Here is a 20736-nt window from a genome sequence, read left to right on the forward strand (position 1 = left end):
TTGGTTGACTTGTGACCCTGATCCACACTCCAAAATAGCTACTTCATTTTTACCACTTAACCTAAAAATAAATTGGATTCATTCAGAGAGTCCTAAGACTATGGAAACATAGCAAGTTTATCATTATTCAAGGGTTTAAGTTGAATGTGTAATTATTGAGACCTTTGGAAGCTAGGTGTCTTGATTCTCAAACAAAGAGTAAAATCCTAAATTTTGTAGTTCCATTATTTTGACAAAAATTTATAAGGTACTTGATTTTTGGTCTTTTGGGGATAAAGGAATTTAAGTTATTTAAAAGTCTAAAAGCTAAAAGCTAATTAACCAATGAAGCTGCCAACTGTTTAATAGAGTTTACCCAACAAAATCAGAATTATATCGAGAAATCCAGACAAAACAGATGTTTAAAACCCAATTTATTAGATTGCTCATTGATAGAACGAGAACTAGTGATTTCTTCATTCATGTCTTCAGTGGATACGAATGGTGCTCCAATCCAACTCCAAATTGCTTCTCATCGTCCAGTGGTTCACCAGCAATGAGTTTCAAATATAAATATATGTCAAACAAGAGGTACATTCCCAACATCTGATCATACATTGCTGGACAAGAAAAGGCAATTCTGAAGAGAACACATGCTCATGCACGCTTTCTACAGAGAATCACGACAGAAAACTGCAAACCTTTCCGTCTTTGGTCGCGATCAAGCAAGTTAAAATTTACTACAGTATTTCATAAATGTCATAAATTCTTTAACTCAAGAACAGCACGGACGTTTCCCTAACTAAAGAATCATCAATGCATGGCCACTCACTGTCAATATATATATCCAAGCTGCTTCTGCCATTTTTAGAGGTAGACATGACAGTACAGTGAAAATTATTGAAACCCAAATAGAACCAAACATTCTGCTTTCATTGATTTACTTTTCATCTTGCAAAGCAAGCATTTCTTCTGTCACCATGCGTTAGCACACCGTAAAGCCAGTGCAAAAGGCAGGTTTTGACCCACTGAACTGTGCATTCATGTGCCCATGTAAGAAACCTTCCTGGGGAAGAAGCATCAGAAGGAGAGAACCAAGACCCAGGCAGGGTTTCTCCTTTTTGCTGTACTCTAACACAGTAAAAAAATAATCATTCCCAAAGAAAAGGCAGCTTCCCGATGCAACTCCATAAAATATAGATAAGCTTCTCTTCGTGGATCCATGTTGGACATTTAAACGAGATAGGATCTTTATTTTCATCATTTTTCCTTGTCTCTCCATGCTCCACAGTAATTAAAAACGGGCAGCTTCGATTGCCACGATCTCCCGTTTCCAAGTAAGTTGCGATTAGAACTCGGAAATCAAAGAAAAATGATGCATACTTTCTGCTGCTGTGTTCAGACTACAGATGAAGTCAATCTGACAGTGTTACCTAGATTCCAAACTGTGCTTTTCTCTTTTTCAAATTTGAATGAGTGCTGAGACGTAGTGCATGGTTCTAGTGAAAAATGCATCAGAAAGCCTGATATTGCAGTAAATAGGAGTCAGTGGTGTAAGACCCTGGCAGTATCCGCAGCAGCAACTGACATTGACGTGGAGATAGAAGAAGGAAGAGAGGCCAACCGTGAGCAGTTATCTATAAACCTAATGGTGGCCTAAGAATCCTTTACTAGGAACTGAAGGCACGTGTACTGTGGACCGACCCTTCTGGCCATCTCCCGTCTTTTCCAAAGCTCTGGAAAACTGAAAACCCCTTTCTTGATTCCTGTTTCAGTCTTTCAGATGGGTTTCAAGCGTGAAAAGAAAGTAAAAACTAAAATCCAGTTTAGCTTTCTTGAACAGAATATCGTTTTAGTTCTCTGAGTAGGAAAAATGTCAAGAAAAATATTGATTTCATGATAGAAGAAGGATCCTGAATAGCAAACTGCGAGTGCTTACATGAAAAAGAGAGAAGGATGAATGCATGACAGTGTTTATCATTAACTGGTGCAAAATCAGAAATCAAAAGGTTTGCTTTAGGCATAAAGAAATCTTTCAATGATATGACACATCTTACCAAGCAATCCCAGACTCCGGACGCCTTTTTCTTTTTTCTGTTCGTTCTAGTTGTAAGAAGCTGTTCCTGCAATGATACTTAAATTCAATGCAGATTGAAGTTAAAATTTCAAACAAGAAGAAATGAAGTGGAGAAGAAACTGCAGGGAATAAAACGGAAAAAGGAAAAACAATTTTTTTGATCACTCGATACCCCCATCCTAATTGATGGCACCGATAATTTCATCTAAAATATCATCTTGATCAAAGATATCTAATATCTATATGATATAAATATATAAAGACAAAATAAAAAGAAAGGAATATATATATATGCGTCCTCCATTTACTCCATTTTCCCATGAATTAGTTGATCTCTGACAAGATACAGCAGATCTCATCCTGAAGAGGAAGGAACGTAATAGAGAGAATAAAATAGAAGAACAGAGAAGGAAATGAGAATCAAGAATAGTGTAGACAAAAAATAACCACTGTGAACAACCCAAAAACTCAGATCTCAAACGAGCAGAAACAGACAGATCCGATCCGTGAGCCATCATGAGGATTCATGCGCCCAATGATGAAACCTCTACAGGGTTTGCTGACATAAACAATCCATGAGTTAGAAGATACAGAAAAATATGAAAAGGAATGTAATGATGAAAACCTTTTCTTCTCCTTTTCGTCAGAGAAGAGCGGAAAAAGAGTCAAAACGCCTCATCATTACACCAATCTGCAAAATCCATTACCTGAACAACGACCCCCTCCGCCCCCCCCACCCTAAGAAATCAAAAGAATAAATACCCAGAAAGAGAAAAACCGAATCGGAGAGAAAGAGAAAACACCCACCTGGAGAACCAACAGATCGGATCTAGCAGAGGCCGGAACGGAGGGGTTGCAGAAGAAAGAAGAAGCAATCGAGCGAGGCAGCGAGAGAGCGATTTGAGGGAAAGCTACAGTTGGGGGGAATGAAGCCTGGTCCGAGATCTATATACACAACCCAGGTACTGAATCGGAGAACCTCAGAGAATTCATATGGGTTGTGAACGAATCGAAGAGCCTCGAGCCAGACAACATTCCCCTCAAAAGAAAAGCTTCCCCCTTCTCTCACCCTCCCCCCTCGCCCTGCGAATTCTCGCCTTCCTCCAAGGTCTCTCCATCTATACCGTCACATGATAATGGAATGATTATATGGCAAAGAGGGTAGTCAGAGAAAAGTCGTAGAGAGAGAAAGCAGAGATGAAAAGGCGGGGGATTTACGGCGTAAAGACAAAAGAGGGCAGCAGACCCTAACCTACAGCTGGGCTGCAGAAATGACCACGACCCCATGCATTCCCACTCACTCTCTCTCTCCCTCCCTCCCCATCCCCAGTCTCCGATTCCATTACCAGGAAGCGACTGCACTCTCTTAACCACGCGGCCGTTTCTCCTTCTATATATACCCGTCGTTCTACGCTTGGAGACCCGGCCAGAGCCGTCGGATGGACGGAGTCAGAAGAGTTGTTGAACCGTTTTAGCGAACTTTTAGCGGACCGATAACTGAGAGATTATTCATTCACTGCTCAGCCTCATCGACCACCGCTTTTTCTAAAAAATTACAGCGACAGAAAAAAAAATATATATATATATAAAGATGGAGTCGCCGGTGGTGGGGTCCCCTCGTTTACCGCGACTTTTTACTCCGGCGGGGGAATCGAGACGACGACCGACAGGTACAGAGAGGTCTACTCTCTCTGGGCACCCTTTTCTTTCCCAATTCCTCGCCGATCTCTTTCCTCCTCCCATTTCCAATCGCATTCCTTCCCTCGATTTCCGTTTCCGGTCGTCGGAAACAACCCCCCCCCCCCGCCACCTCTCTCGTGGGAAGAAGCCCCAGAAAACGACTGGGCAGAAGTCTCCTGCTGATTCTTCTATGCCATGACTTCACAACCTGTTCCTCTTTTTCTAGGTTTCAAAATTCAATCCCTTTCCGTGTAATAATGCAAACATAATCATACCTTATTCGCGAATATTTCAGTTAAGGAGATTTCAAGAAATAAACTCGTCTTTGCAAGTATTTTTTTTCTTATTCTATGGGGGGAAAGATGTTCTGTAAATCCCTGAACATCAAAACGGGAAGACAAGTTAATATTCCCGAGGTGAACAGTGACCATTAAAGAAGTAGTCAAACCTCTTTTTTGAATGGAAAGGGAAGACTTGAATAAATGAAGCAAATTGAATGGAAAGACACCTCCATGAATTTCATCAGATGGGGGGCAACGGCAGTAACATGTTCTGTCTTTGATTTGATCTGCTTGTCCACATTTTTTTCTTTTTTCTTTTTGGACTCTATCAATGCCTGCTTTTTTAGGTAGCCAACCAGTCACTCTCATCACCACCCAATTATCTTGTCTTTGATAGGAAAAACATACAGACTACTTTACCATTTATCATATCTGCTGTTACAAAAATGGTTTAATTCGATCCTATCTAACCAGTTCATCAGCCTTAAACGATGATAACGTCGTAGTGATCTCAAAAATTAAAATTTTCTAAATAATAGAGCCTCTCTCGCCTTTTTCCTTGGTGTAAAAGCACAGGGAAAGGGCCGGGAAGAGTTAAAATACTTAAAGAGAAGAGAGGAAGGGACCTGAAGCTCCTCTCCAATATGCAGAGGAGGGGAACGAAAGGTGAATCCAGAGGTAACTGTTCACGTCCGAATGTGACGCACGTGACGATCTCCATCTCCTTTTTTTGGCGAAAGGTTTTTAATGCCCCAAAAGTGGAACTTTTTCATGCACGTCAACAGGGCCGTTCTTCACGTTTTTTACGGCTTTATCTCCAAACCCGTTTTTGAGATCATAATTCCCTCATCATTCCGTCATTATCACCGAGGATAGAAAAAATCCAATATTATCCCTGGATGATGAATTATCTATGTAGATTCTGTAGGTTTAAATTCCATCTTTTTCTTTTCAATCAATTTGTAACCAGTTTTAACGGGGCTTTGAACGGGTGAATTCAGTTCAGATTTTACTCTGTGAAACAGTGAGGAAGGAATCTATTCATCTGGGTCGTCTTCTCTATCCCCTCCTCCCTTCTGATGATGCAGAGAAATATAAGACAAGGGACGGAGAATAAAATAGAGTATATGGTTTGAGTGCCCGGAAGATGTGCTGCTGCAGCTGCCTATGTTTCTCACTGTAAAATATTGCTAGCTCTCTCTTGTTCTATCTGTCTATTCAACTATCATACGACCCCCTTCCCGAGACTCCATTTTTAACGCGTTGAAAACTGCACGTATCGTCTTCTCCGTTTGTCACTCACTCGATGTAGAGAGAGAGAGAGGGGAAAGAGCAGCGCGTAGTAACAACACGTAAATGTCATATCCTGCTCATCCAACCCAGGTTGTCGCCATTTAAAAAACGAAAGAAAAGGAGGAAAGAGAAGACCGAATAGGATAATCAGTATGTGGAATTATTATATGGTGAAATGAGAGGACGTCCTCTTCTTCTTGGTCGCCTTTCCTGGCCGGATTCCATGAGGTGTTATTCACCTCCTCGGAAGCCGGTGCCCTCCTCTCCCGCGCGCATTGCATCAAAGAATCAACTCCCTTCTACTTGGATTTTTCTTTCCTTCTCCTTCCTCTCCTCCCTCGAACATGAATCTTTTCCCTGTTCCCCCAGGAAAAAAAGGCGTTTGGAGTGGTTGAAAAGGGCAAAAGGTAGGTAAGCTTTTGGCCCACTTATTTAGAGGGTTCGGCTGCGTCTTCTTCCTCATTCATCAGTCTTTGACAGAGAGAGATAAGCAGAGATCTTTTTACGTGGGAATTGTAGACTGACTTTCACCATAACACCTTGATTTTCGTTACGTTTGGGGCGACTCACTGCACTTTATGTATAATAATATTTGTAGACATCAACCAGAAAAAAAAAAAAAAAAAAAAAAAAAAAAAGATTAAAGAAGGGAAACCAGGGTGACCTTGACTTATTTTGTTATATATTCCCCAGAAAAGCTTTGCTTCTCTGTAGGACCTGCTCCATAGAAATATATGCGAAAATAGTTGGGTTTGTTGGTCATGATCAGTAGTGATTTTCCTCAAAACCCTAATCGGGTATTTGCTCAAAGGAAGAAAAAGTGAAGCAACGGAACTGTGGAACCTGGATCAACACTGTTGAAGTTGTTACGAGGGTTTGAAATGAAATTGGGAAGACGGAGACTCCTTCGCCGGAAATCTGTCTCTTCATGAGTACGTAAAAACGAAAGCAGAGAATGATTGTTTAATCGAAGACAATTGAAACTGATAACTAGTCGTTTCCTCATGGTTCAAAAGGAGATGGCAAAAGTCAAGATCACTACTTAAAAGAGGTTTTCAGTAGTGAAAAGGAGGATAGGTGGGTCCCCTGGAGCCACAACCAGGACAATAATTTTAAAAAGTATTTATCCTTCAATTGGAACAATAAAGGAGAGAGATGAGAGCTCAAAAAGATAAGTATTTTAGTGTTTATAAAAAATGATTTTTTTAATAGAAAAGCATTTAATTGAATAACTTATTTAATTAAGAGCTTCTACTAATCAATTAATTAGTAAAAATTTATATATAGTTCTCTTTCAGAATTCATTCTATCATTAAAATACATATATGGTATATATTACAAAAAGGTTAGTTTAAGTTGCATAAATATTAATCATTCAATGATACATTTAATAGAAATTATTTTAATAATATAATTTTTTTAAATTAGAATAAAATCATATCATAAAAATAAAATAAAGGTTAGTTATTACAATTTTTATGTAATACAATTTAAATATAATTAAATTTCAATAGACTTGATTTGGCCAACAACTACGGGGGGGTTAGTCAACATGACTCAAGACATGAAGATCAAGCGTATTACTCAGTTCATGTCATGATGTCGTAAGGGAGCGCCAAAGATCATGTCATGTAAATGATTATCCATGACTCAGGAGTTCATGTCCCAAGAGTAAACGGCGAAAAGCGTTTTCCGCCCGATTTTGAGAATCATATACATGACACTCGCGGGACGCTCTCTCGGGCCTTTGTAATTAAGTGTATTGTAAAAATTTAGAGATTCTCTTATTTTTTATGTTTTTCTCATGTTGGGGCACTAACACTGGAAATTGTTTTCCAGTGCACATGAAATCGTCAACACTAACATCAAGTGTGAAGATGATCTTCATGTATATGACTGACATGATCTTCATGTTGGGCACGAATTTGATCTTCATGTATCCATTTGGGGAACTAACCCCCCTAAAGTAACCCATTAAAAGAATAAGGCCATTAACTTAAATATGAAAAAAAAATAAAAAAATTGAAAGAGGATTGATGAGAAACAAAAAGGTGCAAAATGCTACCCTTCTGTCCACTCACTTTCTTCATTCAAGGAATAGGTTGTGTTTTACCTCCCTCTTGGTGTTGAAAAGAGAGGGCAATGGTCTTCCCCAATGCTAGAAGAGGGAGATGTTGGAATTGAGGCTCAAGATTCCTCTAAATATCTTAATTTTGGTGATAAAAAAATTATATATTTAACCTTAGTCTATGAGTAATTTTTTTTGCAAAGAACCATTTAGAATATGTTTTGAATTAAAAAGAGTAGTTAATCCTTGAATTGAAGACATAGGAGTCAAGCCCGGTAGGGAGGACTCGACCTTATTAGCCAATAGTAAAGAAAATAAAATAAAATAAAAAATAATCAAACCCTAGTTACAAAAGTTTTGAACTAAAACAAGGAATCAAGTCCTATAGTAACAAAAGTAAACTCCATGTAACAAAACAACAAATTTTCATTATGTTAGAGGAAAATGTGAAAGTTTAAAGTCTCTAAATTTTGTAAGTGACGTACCAACATGCTCAACAGAAAAATAGGATCGATTAAATATTTTTAATAATTTTGGACCCAATTTTCATCTATTTTTCTAAATGTCAAAAGTAGCCTTATCCAATCATAGCGGCTATTTTTTTTAAAAGTTGGCAATTGTGATTTATATATATATATATATATATATATATATATATATCAAACTTGTCGAAACTTTAAGGTATCCTTGTCCACATGAATTCCAAAGCTCCCAAGTGCATTCATTATGTTTAACAAGTTCTAGCCCCCCTTAAGAGTTCAAAAGGGTGAGATTTTGCAAAAGGCTTTTAGTAAAAGCTAAGTATTTTATTGTTTATAATTTTATATCTGATTTCAATACTTGGTTTTGTGTGTGGGAAATTTTCTTACTAAGTTTCATAACATTTAAATATATGATTTACATATTTAGTGCCTAAATAGAAAACTTCCCTCCATCACCAACTTATTAGATGTAAATAACTTTAAATTTCTAACACAATTTTTTAAACAAAAAATATTATTAATATAAAAAAATTAAATGATATATTTTAAATATGAAAATAATCTACTTATATTTATATAATATAATAATTTTGATTACAAAATTGATTAAAAGAGTAAACTTAATTAAAATAATAAGTAAATAATACTTCAATTAACTATTATTAGGTTACACTTAGTTATTACTATGGTATAAAATATTAATTCCTTATTTATATTAAGTTACTTAATGATCGATAAGATATACAATAAGTTACATTAATTATTTTAACCACACTTAGTTGATAAATCATAATACCATTTTCTTTAATTGGATAATAAAAGAACTTGTATAAGAAATTAAGTAATTATTTGATTTTTATTGATTAATAAATTATTCAATATAGATGATTAATTATAATCTATTATAGACAAATAAGATTATTTAATTTATTTTATTTGCAAGACTTTGTTCAATTGTATTTTTAGAAAAAAATGTTTTAGAATAAATTGTATCGATATAAAATTAAAATTAAATTAATAATGAAGAAATTAAATAATTGAATGGTACATATATTTCCTTAGTTAAGATTAATAAATTAGTTGATAACATATACCTAAAGTCTTATTGCACTAACCTTTTAAAGGAATTAAAACCATTTTAAGTAAGGATTGAGTAAACTTAAATAACCACTAAGTTATTTATGCCCAATTAATTTAGTTTATTGATGTGGTATATAATATTAATGACTTATTTATATTAAGGTACTTAATGATTGGTAAGATGTACAATAGGTTATACTAATTACATTAAACCTGATAGTTTTTAAATCATAAATATATGTTGTTGTAACAATAATAAATTGAAAAGTAAAACATGACAATTAAGAAGGAAACTATGATTAGGAACAAATAAATTAATATAAATTAATTGTTGTAATAAAAATTAATTACTTTTATTTAATTTTAAATAAAATTTTGTTTCATAATAGACTGATATTGCATTAATTTGGTTATGTAGTTAATTACTTCGTCCTTTTCCTTTTTTCCCTCTCCTCATATTTTTATTTTTCTTTTTTTCTTTTTTTCTTCTTCCCCCTTTTTTTACCTTTTTCTTTACTCCTTTCTTCCTTTTTGTTGGAAGATGGGCCCAAGCCCACACGACCAAGGAAGACTCAAACATCCAAGGAGAAGGCCCACACATCCAAGAGAGTTGGCATCATGGTAAATAAGAAGATTTTCTCATAAAGATGATACAAGGATGTAATTAGTCAAGAAGGAACATATCTGCTTATGTCTTTTCTTATGTGAAGCTTGTGGCCCTAATGGCATTATGAACAGTGTAACATCTTCTCAAAAACAATAATTTGAGGCCCTTGGCTTAGTGTAGAGCATTCAAACTCTCTCCCTTTCTCTAAATTCGAACAAGCTCTCTCTTAGCCTAAATGATTTCTAATCATGAGATCCTAAATTAAACACTTTTTTTCCTTTCTCTCTTTTTCTACTTTTTTTTTTTCTCTCCCTCGTTTTTTCTTTTCTTTTTTCCCTCATGCCCTACCTTAGGGCTCACGCCTGATATTCCTCTCCTTCCTTCCTCTCCCCATGTTGCCTTGGAGGATCTCACCGCCCTCAATGCCACCACACATCCCGCTGACCGAACATGGAGAAATGGCTGAGTGAAGGGGGAGCTCGTGGAGTGCACACGAGGCAGAGGGAATGGGTAGAGCATGCACAAGGGTGGGGGAGGAGGCTTGTGTGGCCGCTTGGGGGATGCAGGGGAGAGGGGTGTTGACTCCTATCCATATTTTGATAATAATAAAACTTAATAGTGCTAACAATTATAATTTTAGCATTTCGGGTGTTTTTCCTTCATGATACACAAAAATTAAGGTCTTTGCAAATGAACTAGCAAATGCATCTCAAGACCTCAAACTCGATTCATGTGTTGTTAAGTCATTTTGAAGAAGCACCCATAATTGAAGAAACAAAGAGTTGAATATTAAAATCTAAGTTATATAGAAAAGTCTCAATAACTCTAATCATATAAGACGACACCACCAAAACTTCACACTTAAGGTACATCTGAGTTCTTGGAACTTTAGGACATTTTTCCTTTAAAATGATGTTTTTTTCCAATGCATATCCATGGTTTAAACTTGTTCGAAATCCTTAGGATTGTTTTAATCATGCATAGAAGTCTAATTTAGAAAACTAATTATGGCATGATCGATCAGACAAAACTATGTCAATATGGGATATAAAGCATGATTGATCATACACACATTATGATTGATCGTACACACATTATGATTGATCGTACTTAGTTTTGCACAACCAGAACTTCAATGCATGATTGATGAATCAAACCGGTTAATCCATCACCTTAAGTTTTTTAAAAGATAGTTTGGCTTGGGGAAGCTATAAATACCCCACCAAACATGCCTTAGAGCATTCATTGATCTTTTAATTGTAAACCTATTGGATTCAATGCAATTCACAATTGAAATTCCCTTCAAACCCACGTTTGAGAGAAAAGAGTTAGAAATTTGTAAAATTCCCTCTCTCAAAGTACTCTCCTTGCATCATCATAATTCAATCTCTAGAATTATTCTCAAGTGTGTTCAAAACTTGGAGGTTTTGATATCTCAAAGAAGGTTGTCATTGTATCAATTCAAAGGGTGTAAGTTTCTCTTTCTTTGTATTTTCGCTTTCTTATTCCATATGTTGATCTAGGTCCATGAATCTAGATAGAAGAGCGTGTTAAAGCCAAAATCTAACCAATTAATCTTTGGGGAGATTTCTAAAGTCAGGTAATTGAGCTTACACGTGGCTTAAATGAGGGCCAAAATCTCTTTTATGTAACTTCTAGCTAATAGAGATTATTAGTGAATTTTGCAAGCAAGGATTCTTGAGCGGTGAGTACCGAGAACACAATATCCTTGTATTCAATTTTGTGGTGTGTGCATATTTTACGTTATACTTGCATTAAGTTTTAAATTAATGACACTAAGTTTGAATTTGGAATATCTCAATTCATCCCCCTCTTGAGATGCCATCTAGGCCAACAATTGGTATTAGTGCAGGCCTATAGACCTTTTAGATCAAAATCTTACTTTATTTCATCACTTTGATTCTAAGGCATCTCAAGACAAATTGCTCCTTCTCGAAGTACAATCAACCAACTTTTTACCATTATTCATTGGAACCAACTATGGTTATTGAAAGATAAAATGGAGTTCTTCATCCAACACAAGGATTGGAATATTTGGGATGTTACCTAGAATGGGTTATTTAAGCCACAAAAATTTAGAAGATGGTCCCTTAATTACAAAACAATATAATGAGCTCACTAGGGAAGTCAAAGAACAAATCAAAACAAACTCTAAGGCAACTAAGCTATTATTGTGTGCCTTAGGTCCAAATGAATTCAATAGAGTTTCAACAAGCAAAACAACCAAAGAAATTTGGGATAAATTAGAAGTGACCTATGAAGGAACTACTCGGGTCAAGAACTCTAGAATCAACCTCTTGATTTCCAATATGATAAATTCAAAATGAATACCGACTTAATCAATTGTTGAAATGACCCTTATATTTACTCATATCATTAATGATTTGAATATTCTTGGATAGGAGATTTCATTCTATAAGCAAAATGAAAAGCTTCTAAAGGCTCTTCCAAAGTCATGGGGGAGAAAATCATTAGTGAGAATAAACTGACTTTAGGACAATAAGGTCGGAAGAGTTACTTAGAATCCTCCTAAAAAATGAGTTATAACTTGAAGATAAAGAGGAAGAACAACCTAAGGGGAAGACTTTTGCCCGTAAGGCCAAATCTAGTGAAAATGATGACATTAGTGAAGATAGCTCTAGAGAAGAGGCCTTCATCATTAGGCATTTCAAAAGTGTAAAGGAAGAAGAAATTTTTTAGAAGAGGCCATCTTAAGAATCAAAATGAAAAATTATTTAAAAGGACTCATGTGTAGAAGGTATAGAAGAAATAGATGCCCAAATCTAGAAGGTAGAACCCCATCAACATGCAAAGATCCAAAGAATAAGAAGAACAAAGTATAGATATCAGCTTGAGATGTAATAGAAGATGAGTCAAACCACTCCAAAGAATAATAAAGTGATGTGGGTCTCATGGCAATTGAAGATGACCACTCCACTACTTTAAAAGATGTAAATGACTCAGGCTATGAAAATAAATTAGAATTTTATTAAAAAATCTAATCATTATCTAATCAAGTACAAAGAAAAATGTAATGCCCAAAAACATGAGATTGCCGAACTCGAGAGTGAGCTTGTTGCCTTGAAAGAAGCCAATGACAGCCATGTGGCTAATGCTTCAAGGCAAAGTGGTGTAATTTTGACAAATTTTCTTGTGAAAGATGGGTGTTTGAGAAGAAGTAGATTGAATTAGAAAAACTCAAAACCTTATCACAAAAGAACACACCTAGAAGGACAGTTGGGAAGAACAAGAAAAGGCAAAACTAAAAGGCCACTCTCATTCCTTACATTCGATGTCATTATTGCAATGAGTTGGACCATTATGCCACATTTGCCAAATCAAGAATTCCAATGGCATCAAACAAAGTTGGGTACCCAAAACAACCAATAGGTTTGTGACAACCGACAAATTCTAGGGCAAACAAGTTTGGATGCCCAAATCAATTGGTGGATCAAACGTTTTCCCAAAGGGACCCAACCTCAATGGGATCTCTATGGGATGATCTTTTTTGTGCGATATCTATGTTTTCGAGTTAAGGCGCAAAAAATGTATGGATCCTAGTTAACAGGTGTTCAAGGCATATGATTGCTAATAAAGAATAAGTTTGTAGAACTCATATCGAAAGACGATGGTCATGTAACATTTGGAAACAATAGTAAAAGTACCATCAAAAGAATTGGTTAAATAAGTACCTCCAACTCTTTCATATACGATGCCTATTATGTTGGAGGGTTGATCCATGATTTACTTAACATTAGTCAATTTTGTGATAAAAGGAAACAAAGTTATCTTTTGAAAAAAAAATGCTTAGTAAATAATGAAAATGATGAAATAGTTCTAGAGGGACATGGAAATAGAAATCTCTATGTTGTGGACATAGTCGACTTACCCTCAACTAGTGCCATCTGTTTAGGTACAAACGTTGATAAGTCTTGGTTATAGCACAAAAGTATTCCACCCTAGTGGTTGTAGATGATTACTCTAGGTCCACATGGGTTGATGTCCTAGCTCATGAGGTCCTTATACTGCCCTACTTTCTTTCAACGGTTGTTTATGTTTGTTGTTATGGTGAAATTATAAAAGAGAAAGAGGAATGGTCCAAGAAAAAACAAAAAAACTCTCGCCGTGAAATCTAAAACCAGATTTGCCAAAGATATTGCTGTCGTATGTCTAAATTGAAAAAACGAAAACGACTGTCCCCAGCTTCGCAACTTTGTCTAAACCCGGACTATAACGAATTTTGGCCTTGTTACCCTACCACCTGTAACTTGGGTACGTTAGAAGAATGTCCAGTGATGGCATTCTTTTTCGAGAAAGTGACAACAGTGAATTGCCGTGGCAACCGGCGAGAGCGATGTGCCAGTATGGACCACAGATGAGTTCCTATCAACCACAGCTCATCTGTTTGCCGGTGGCTTTCTCCCGTGTCAGCTCAAATCAGTTGTCTGATTCCCACCTGATCCCTCTTTCTCCTCCACCTTCGTCTTTTCTTTCACGTTTCTGAATGCAGTCGCGTTCTTTCAAACCGAAGCTACTTCTTTGAGATCACTTGAACCGGTAACACAACGAAGAAGAAAGATAAATCCGTAAGTAGTTGACGGGTCAAAATTAGGTATTTTTTATATTTAGTTTAAAATTTAGTTATTTGCGTTAATATTTATAAAAAAAACAGTAATATAGTAAAATTCCCTTAAAATTTTATAGAATCACCATCCCACCTAGTCCCTCCCACTTGTTTGTGGTATTCAATGTTTTGGCTCGTTGCTTGAAGGGACAACAAAGGCCCCAATAAATGGGATTTTGAGAGGGACTGCAAGGGTCCATTACAACTCAGAGTGGCACAAGCATTTGCCTTTTTAAATCACATGGCCGGAGAGAATATAATGTACGCACGACGCAAGTGGGGGTTGATTTACTTGATGAAACCATTAGGGGGGTAAGTCAACTTGACTTACGAGATGAACGTCAGCCGTATTATCCAGTTCATCTCTTGGCATCGTTAGTGGAGCACCAGCGTTCAAGTTATGTAAATGAATAAGATGAATCCAAAAATCATCTTCATGGTTTAATTTCGGGATTCTGGTTTTCGTACTATTTTGCATAGTGTCATGTCATCATGCCACATCAACACCCAAAGTGTTAATGCCATGTCACCTAACACGTCATTGATTTGCCATGTTATCGTCTATGTAGGATGATATGTCATCATAACACGTTATCATATGCCACATCAGAATTCCAAGGCAACTTACATTTTTAATCTTATTTTCCTTTCGTTATTGATATAAGTAAATTTGTAATTAAAAATTATTTTTAAAAATATTACTCACAGGTTTTAAAAATCTTACACATTTCATTTCATTACTTTCAATTTAATAAAATATAAATATAAATTTTAATTATTAATTATTTTAAAAAATAATGTAATTAATACCTTCATTATCACTTTAAGATATTATTTGATTTTAAAAAATTCTTGTAAAAAATATTTTTGTTTTTAAAAATCTTTTTTGTTGGTACATATTTTATTACCTTAATTTTTGTAATACAAAAAATAATATTAATTAATTAAAATAATATTCTTACCTATTTAACACCTTTCATTATCAATTTAAAAAATTATTTATATAAAAAATTATTTTTGTGTTTAAAAATCTTATTTATCGGTACATGTTTTATTACTTGATATTTATAATAATAAAATTTAAAATTATAAGGTAATAAAACGTGTACCAACGATAAGATTTTTAAAATCTAAAATAAATTTTAAAAAATATTTTTAAATTTTGAAAATATATTAAATCAATAATTATATGTGTTAATCAGATTTCAAGATTTTTTTTAATACTTAATATAAAAATTTGATACTTTATTTAAATTAATTAAAGGTAATGAAATGTGTTCTGAAAAATAAGATTTGTGGAAATATCTTAAATCAATAATAAAATATGTTAAACATATTAGAAGAATATTTTTAATTAATTAGTATACTTATTTTATTTTTTATAATTATAAATATAAGATAATAAAATGTGAACCGATAAATAAGATTGTTAAACACAATTTTATTAAATTATTTTTTAAAATTAAAAATATTTTAAATCTTTAATGCAATGTGTTAAATAGGTAAGAATATAATTTTATATTTAATTAATATACTAATTTTATATTTTTTATAATAAAAAAGGTAATAAAATATGTAGCAACTAAGGGTGGCATCGAGCCGAGCTGAGTCGAGCCCGAACTTGCCTATGTTCAAGCCGAGCTTGATTTAAATATTTCGAGCCGAACCTCGTCTCGAGCCTAAAATTACTATTGAGCTCGAGCCCAAAAATTTTAACCGAGTTCGAGCTTCAACATATATTTAAAATTTTTCAAAAATATATATATATAAAATAAATTGTATATAAAATTATACATATATTTTACATAAAATTGAACATAACATATATATATATATATAATACATATATAGGATTGGGCATGACCTCTACTTAAAATTGAGCATAACCTATGTATTTAATACTTATATAAAATTCGGCATGACCTCTACTTAAAATTGGGCATAATCTATATACATAATACCTGCATAAATACTCCATAAACACTCCATAAAATTGTTTATACATTCCATAAACACTCCATGAAATTTTTTATACACTTCATAAAATAGTCTAAACACTCCATATATTGCATAACATTATGAATAAACTCCATACAATAATCAAATACAACAAAATTAAATGAAATATCACTATCAATTTACAATCACCCAAATAAAAACTATAAATCCTTTAAATAAAATTTATTACTATTAGAGACTTACTAGAAAATTACAAGAAATATTGTAAATTTTTCTTAGGAAAGTTAAATGGACCTCTTATTACTTTTTCTAAGGAAATAAATAAAAATTAATAATTAATTTATTATACTATTATACATATCGATAAAATTTTAATCAAATAAAATGTCAAACACAAAACTTGCTATGAAAATTATTTCATGCTAAAATTATTATATCATCAACTGTCAAATACTTATTCAAAAATTTTCTATACATTTTTCTAGCCCATCTTTGCAAGAAAATCTTACTTAGAAAATTATATGATTTTTTAACAATAATTTATAATAAAAAAATATTTTAAAAAACAATGAGGCACTAATGGTCCCTATATTTCTACTAAAAATGTTTTTTCAATATTTATTGACAAAACCATTAATAGTCTCTAGAAACGTATTTCTACTCAAATATATTTTTAATTTCTTCAAGAGCCATGAGGAAGGGACAAAGAGTTTTTTGTTTCTTCCTTGTTTATGATCTCGCACGTAGGGGTGGCTTTGAATAAATTATATATAAAATTATGCACACATTTAAAAAAAATAATGATAGGGGAGGTTCAGGATTGAATTTCAATAATGGATTAAAATGCACCAATATTAATCTTTTTTACTCCAATTGTTGTTTAGCTTGTTTTGTAATTTTTTTATTTGGCCATAAATTTACTATGGCCTCCTTAGTGCCCCTAGATGAAAATTTATATTCTAAAAAAAACTAAAAATATTTTTTCTATGATATATATTCCCTAAAAAACCTTTAATTAAAATCATATTACTATTAGTGACTGATTAGAAAATTACAAGAAATATTTTAAAATTTTATTAGGAAAGCTAAATGGACCTTTTATTGCCTATTATAGGGAAATAAATAAATAATAATAATTAATCTAATATATTATTATACTTATCGATATATTTTTAATCAAATAAAATGTCAAACACAAAATTGTAATGAAAATTGCTTCATGCTAAAAGTATTATAGCATCAATTGTTAAATACTTATTCAAAAATTTTCTATATAGTTTTTTCTACCCCATCTTGGTAGGAAAATCTTAGAAAATTATATGATTTTTAATAAGAAATTTCAATTAGAAAAATATTTTTAAAAAAATGAGACACTAATAGTTCAAATAAACTTATTTCTATAAAATGTATTTTTGATGTTTTTCAAGAGCTACGAGGAAGGAGGGTTAAAGCAAAAAGTTTTTTTTTTTTTTTTTTTTTTGTACTTTATGATCTCGCACATGCGAAATTGTACATGTGAAATCTTCTTCGCTCGGGGGAGGGGGGAGATTATTTCTCCCCTGAACTTACTGGTTTTGGTTTTCCGCTAAAACTATGCGAAGGGAAGGGGGTTACGGCGTTGGGGAGGACTTGTCGTTGGGGATGACGACTGCGACGAAGGTGGCGGTGACGGAAACAGAGGCGACAATGAAGAGAGGAATAAATCGGAAGAAGAAATCGAACGGACAGCCACAGAGGCTGCTAATGAGCAGCTGTCAACGACAACCGCCGACGAGAGGGGCTCGGCGGTGACGAGGGGAGGAAAAAAATTTCCCCCCCTCGCTCTCGCTCCCGTTCCCGCTCCCGATCCCTACTCACCTCGAGCAGGCTCGCGAGTCGACAAATCGAACCTGGTTTCGATCGAGCTCGGCTCGTTAATTTAAACGAGTCAATTTCGGAGCACGAGCTCGAGAGATAACGAACCAAACCGAGCTGAACTCGAGCCGCTCCCAAGTAGTCTCGGTTCAAAGCCACCCTTAGTAGCAACTAATAAGATTTTTAAAAAAAAATAATTTTTTTACAAAATATTGTTTTAAATTAAATAATATCTTAAAGTGATAATGTAAGGTATTAATCACATTAAAATATTTTTTAAATAATTGATAATCAAATTTTATATATTTTTATTTTAAATTGAAGCTAATGAAATAAAATGTGTTAGATTTTTAAAACCTGAAGTTAATGTTTTTAAAATATTATTTAATTATAAAATAACTTAAATTAGTAATGAAAGGTCAATTGACAACGCATGTGATGACGATATGGCATCCTATATGGATGATAATATGATGATTCAATGGTGTCCAGGGACATCGTGTTAAACTTTTCGGGTGCTGATGTGGCGTGATGACATGGTACCACACAAACGGTCAAAACTGACGGTGTCATCTTGGACTGTTATTTGCTGCTTGTAGTTACTTTTTTGGTTAGTAAAGCCCTGCTGGATCCCTTGTGTTTGCACGTTTAAAAGTCACGGTAAGCTCCAAAATAGCCGCAGAGGACAAAGATCGGCCATGAGACCCCCTAGTGTCCTTGCTCTAGCAGCCTTCTTGTTGTTGATCATCGCGAGCCCTGGCGAATGTAGCAAAGGGAAATGGAAGTTACTGAAGAGAAGCATAGGGATCTCCGCAATGCACTTGGCTTTGCTTCCCAATAGCAAGATCATTGCCTTCGATCGGACAGATTTTGGGCCCTCCAACGTCTCCCTGCCAAACGGCAGGTGCCGCCTCGACGGCCTCGATCAGGCACTGAAGAAAGATTGTTATGCCCACTCGGTGGAATTCGATTCGAGAAACCGAAATGTGAGGCCTCTTACTGTGCTTACTGACACTTGGTGCTCTTCTGGCTCATTATCTCCAGACGGTACACTGGTCCAGTCCGGTGGGTTTAACGACGGCGAACGCACTGTCAGGTACTTCTCCCCCTGTGACGACTGTGACTGGGTAGAGGTACGCAATGCGCTAGCAGTTCGAAGGTGGTATGCTTCGAATCAGATTCTACCCAACGGGATGATCATAGTGGTGGGTGGCAGAGAACAGTTCAGTTACGAATTCATACCTAAGGTTTCAGCTTCTGATTTCTTTGTACGTCAGCTTCCTTTCTTGAAGGAAACTAAAGAGGACTCCTTGTTGGAGAATAATCTGTACCCATTTCTCCATCTTTCTCCGGATGGAAATCTGTTCATCTTCGCCAACAACAGGGCAATTCTGCTAGATTACACCTACAACCGCGTGGTCAAAAGGTTCCCAGTTATGCCCGGCGGTGTTGCACGGAACTACCCGAGCACCGGCTCTTCAGTCCTCCTCCCGCTTGTTCTCAGAGACCAAGAAGTCCAGGCCGAGGTCTTCATCTGCGGCGGAGCACCTCCAAAATCAAATTATTTAGCGAACCAGGGGACATTTCTGCAGGCGGCGAAGTCTTGCGGGAGGTTGAAGTTCACCGATGCATCGCCGTCGTGGAAAATGGAAGAGATGCCGCTGGCACGGGTCATGGGAGACATGATTCTCTTACCGACGGGGGACGTGCTGATTATAAATGGAGCAGCCAAAGGGACAGCCGGATGGGACTGTGGGAGACAACCGGTCCTGAACCCGGTTCTTTACAGGACCGGGTCCACATATACTTTGGAGGTGAACAAGTTTGAGGTGATGAATCCTTCCTCTATCCCACGACTGTATCATTCCACTGCACACTTGTTACCGGACGGCCGGGTTTTGGTCGGAGGTAGCAACCCCCACCAGAGATACAATTTCTCCGGCGTAACTTTTCCGACCGAATTGAGTCTCGAAGCTTTCTACCCCCCCTATTTAACCGGAACGGATGCGGCTGTTTCTCGACCGGAGATTACATTACGAGAAGGTTCTAAACTCAACTATAACCAGAGATTTTCAGTTGAGTTCAAGACAAAGCAAACAGCAGGAGATCAAGATGTTTATTTAACAATGGTAGCTCCATCGTTTACCACCCATTCATTTTCAATGAACCAACGGGTATTGGTGCTAAAAGTTTCCGACATGAATCAAGTTTCCGGCAACTGTTATGTCATTGAAGGCGTTGCTCCGGCAACGGCACAGTTGGCCCCGCCGGGATACTATCTGTTGCATGTGATAGTCAATGGTGGAATCCCCAGCAGGGGGGTATGGGTGCATATTCGGTAGTCAATGGTTATTTCAAGTGCAAATTGCTCATTACTGTTCACTGTTACATGTCATTTACTTCTCTGCAACAGCTCTACCTAAGTTAGATTGGTCCTGAAGTGTCTTAAACGGGGAATGGGTATTTAACCTTTCTAGAGATAAAGGCAACAGTGAGTGCTGAATCTTACTTTACCTTTCATTTTCTTGTGAGGATAAGGGCCTTGTTCCGTGTTTATCTCAACATATTAATAAATATGCAGTTCTCTTTTTAAGATTTTAGTTTCTGCTTTCATCTTTGAAGGGAGGCCAGATGCTCTCTCGTGATGGACTTACGATAAGGTCTCTTGTTCCTAATTAGGAATTGAGAATGATTCATGAAGGGTGACATCGGGGACCCAGAAGGCTTTTTG

At 35.5% G+C, this 20736-nt stretch overlaps 1 protein-coding gene across 1 annotated transcript; it reads left to right on the forward strand.

The window, feature by feature from the left end:
* The first annotated feature begins 18700 nt into the window (after positions 1–18700).
* LOC137934491 (aldehyde oxidase GLOX-like) lies at positions 18701–20605 on the forward strand. Its single transcript, XM_068778863.1, has one exon. The coding sequence runs from the start codon at positions 18704–18706 to the stop codon at positions 20345–20347; it is 1644 nt and encodes a 547-aa protein (XP_068634964.1). The 5' UTR covers positions 18701–18703; the 3' UTR covers positions 20348–20605.
* Positions 20606–20736: the final 131 nt, after the last annotated feature.

This window comes from Aristolochia californica, unplaced genomic scaffold (genome assembly GCF_029961685.1).
Source record: "Aristolochia californica isolate CCGP_79_NKW_82.1479 unplaced genomic scaffold, dmAriCali1.0.hap1 SCAF_6, whole genome shotgun sequence".
Taxonomy (NCBI): Eukaryota; Viridiplantae; Streptophyta; class Magnoliopsida; order Piperales; family Aristolochiaceae; genus Aristolochia; species Aristolochia californica.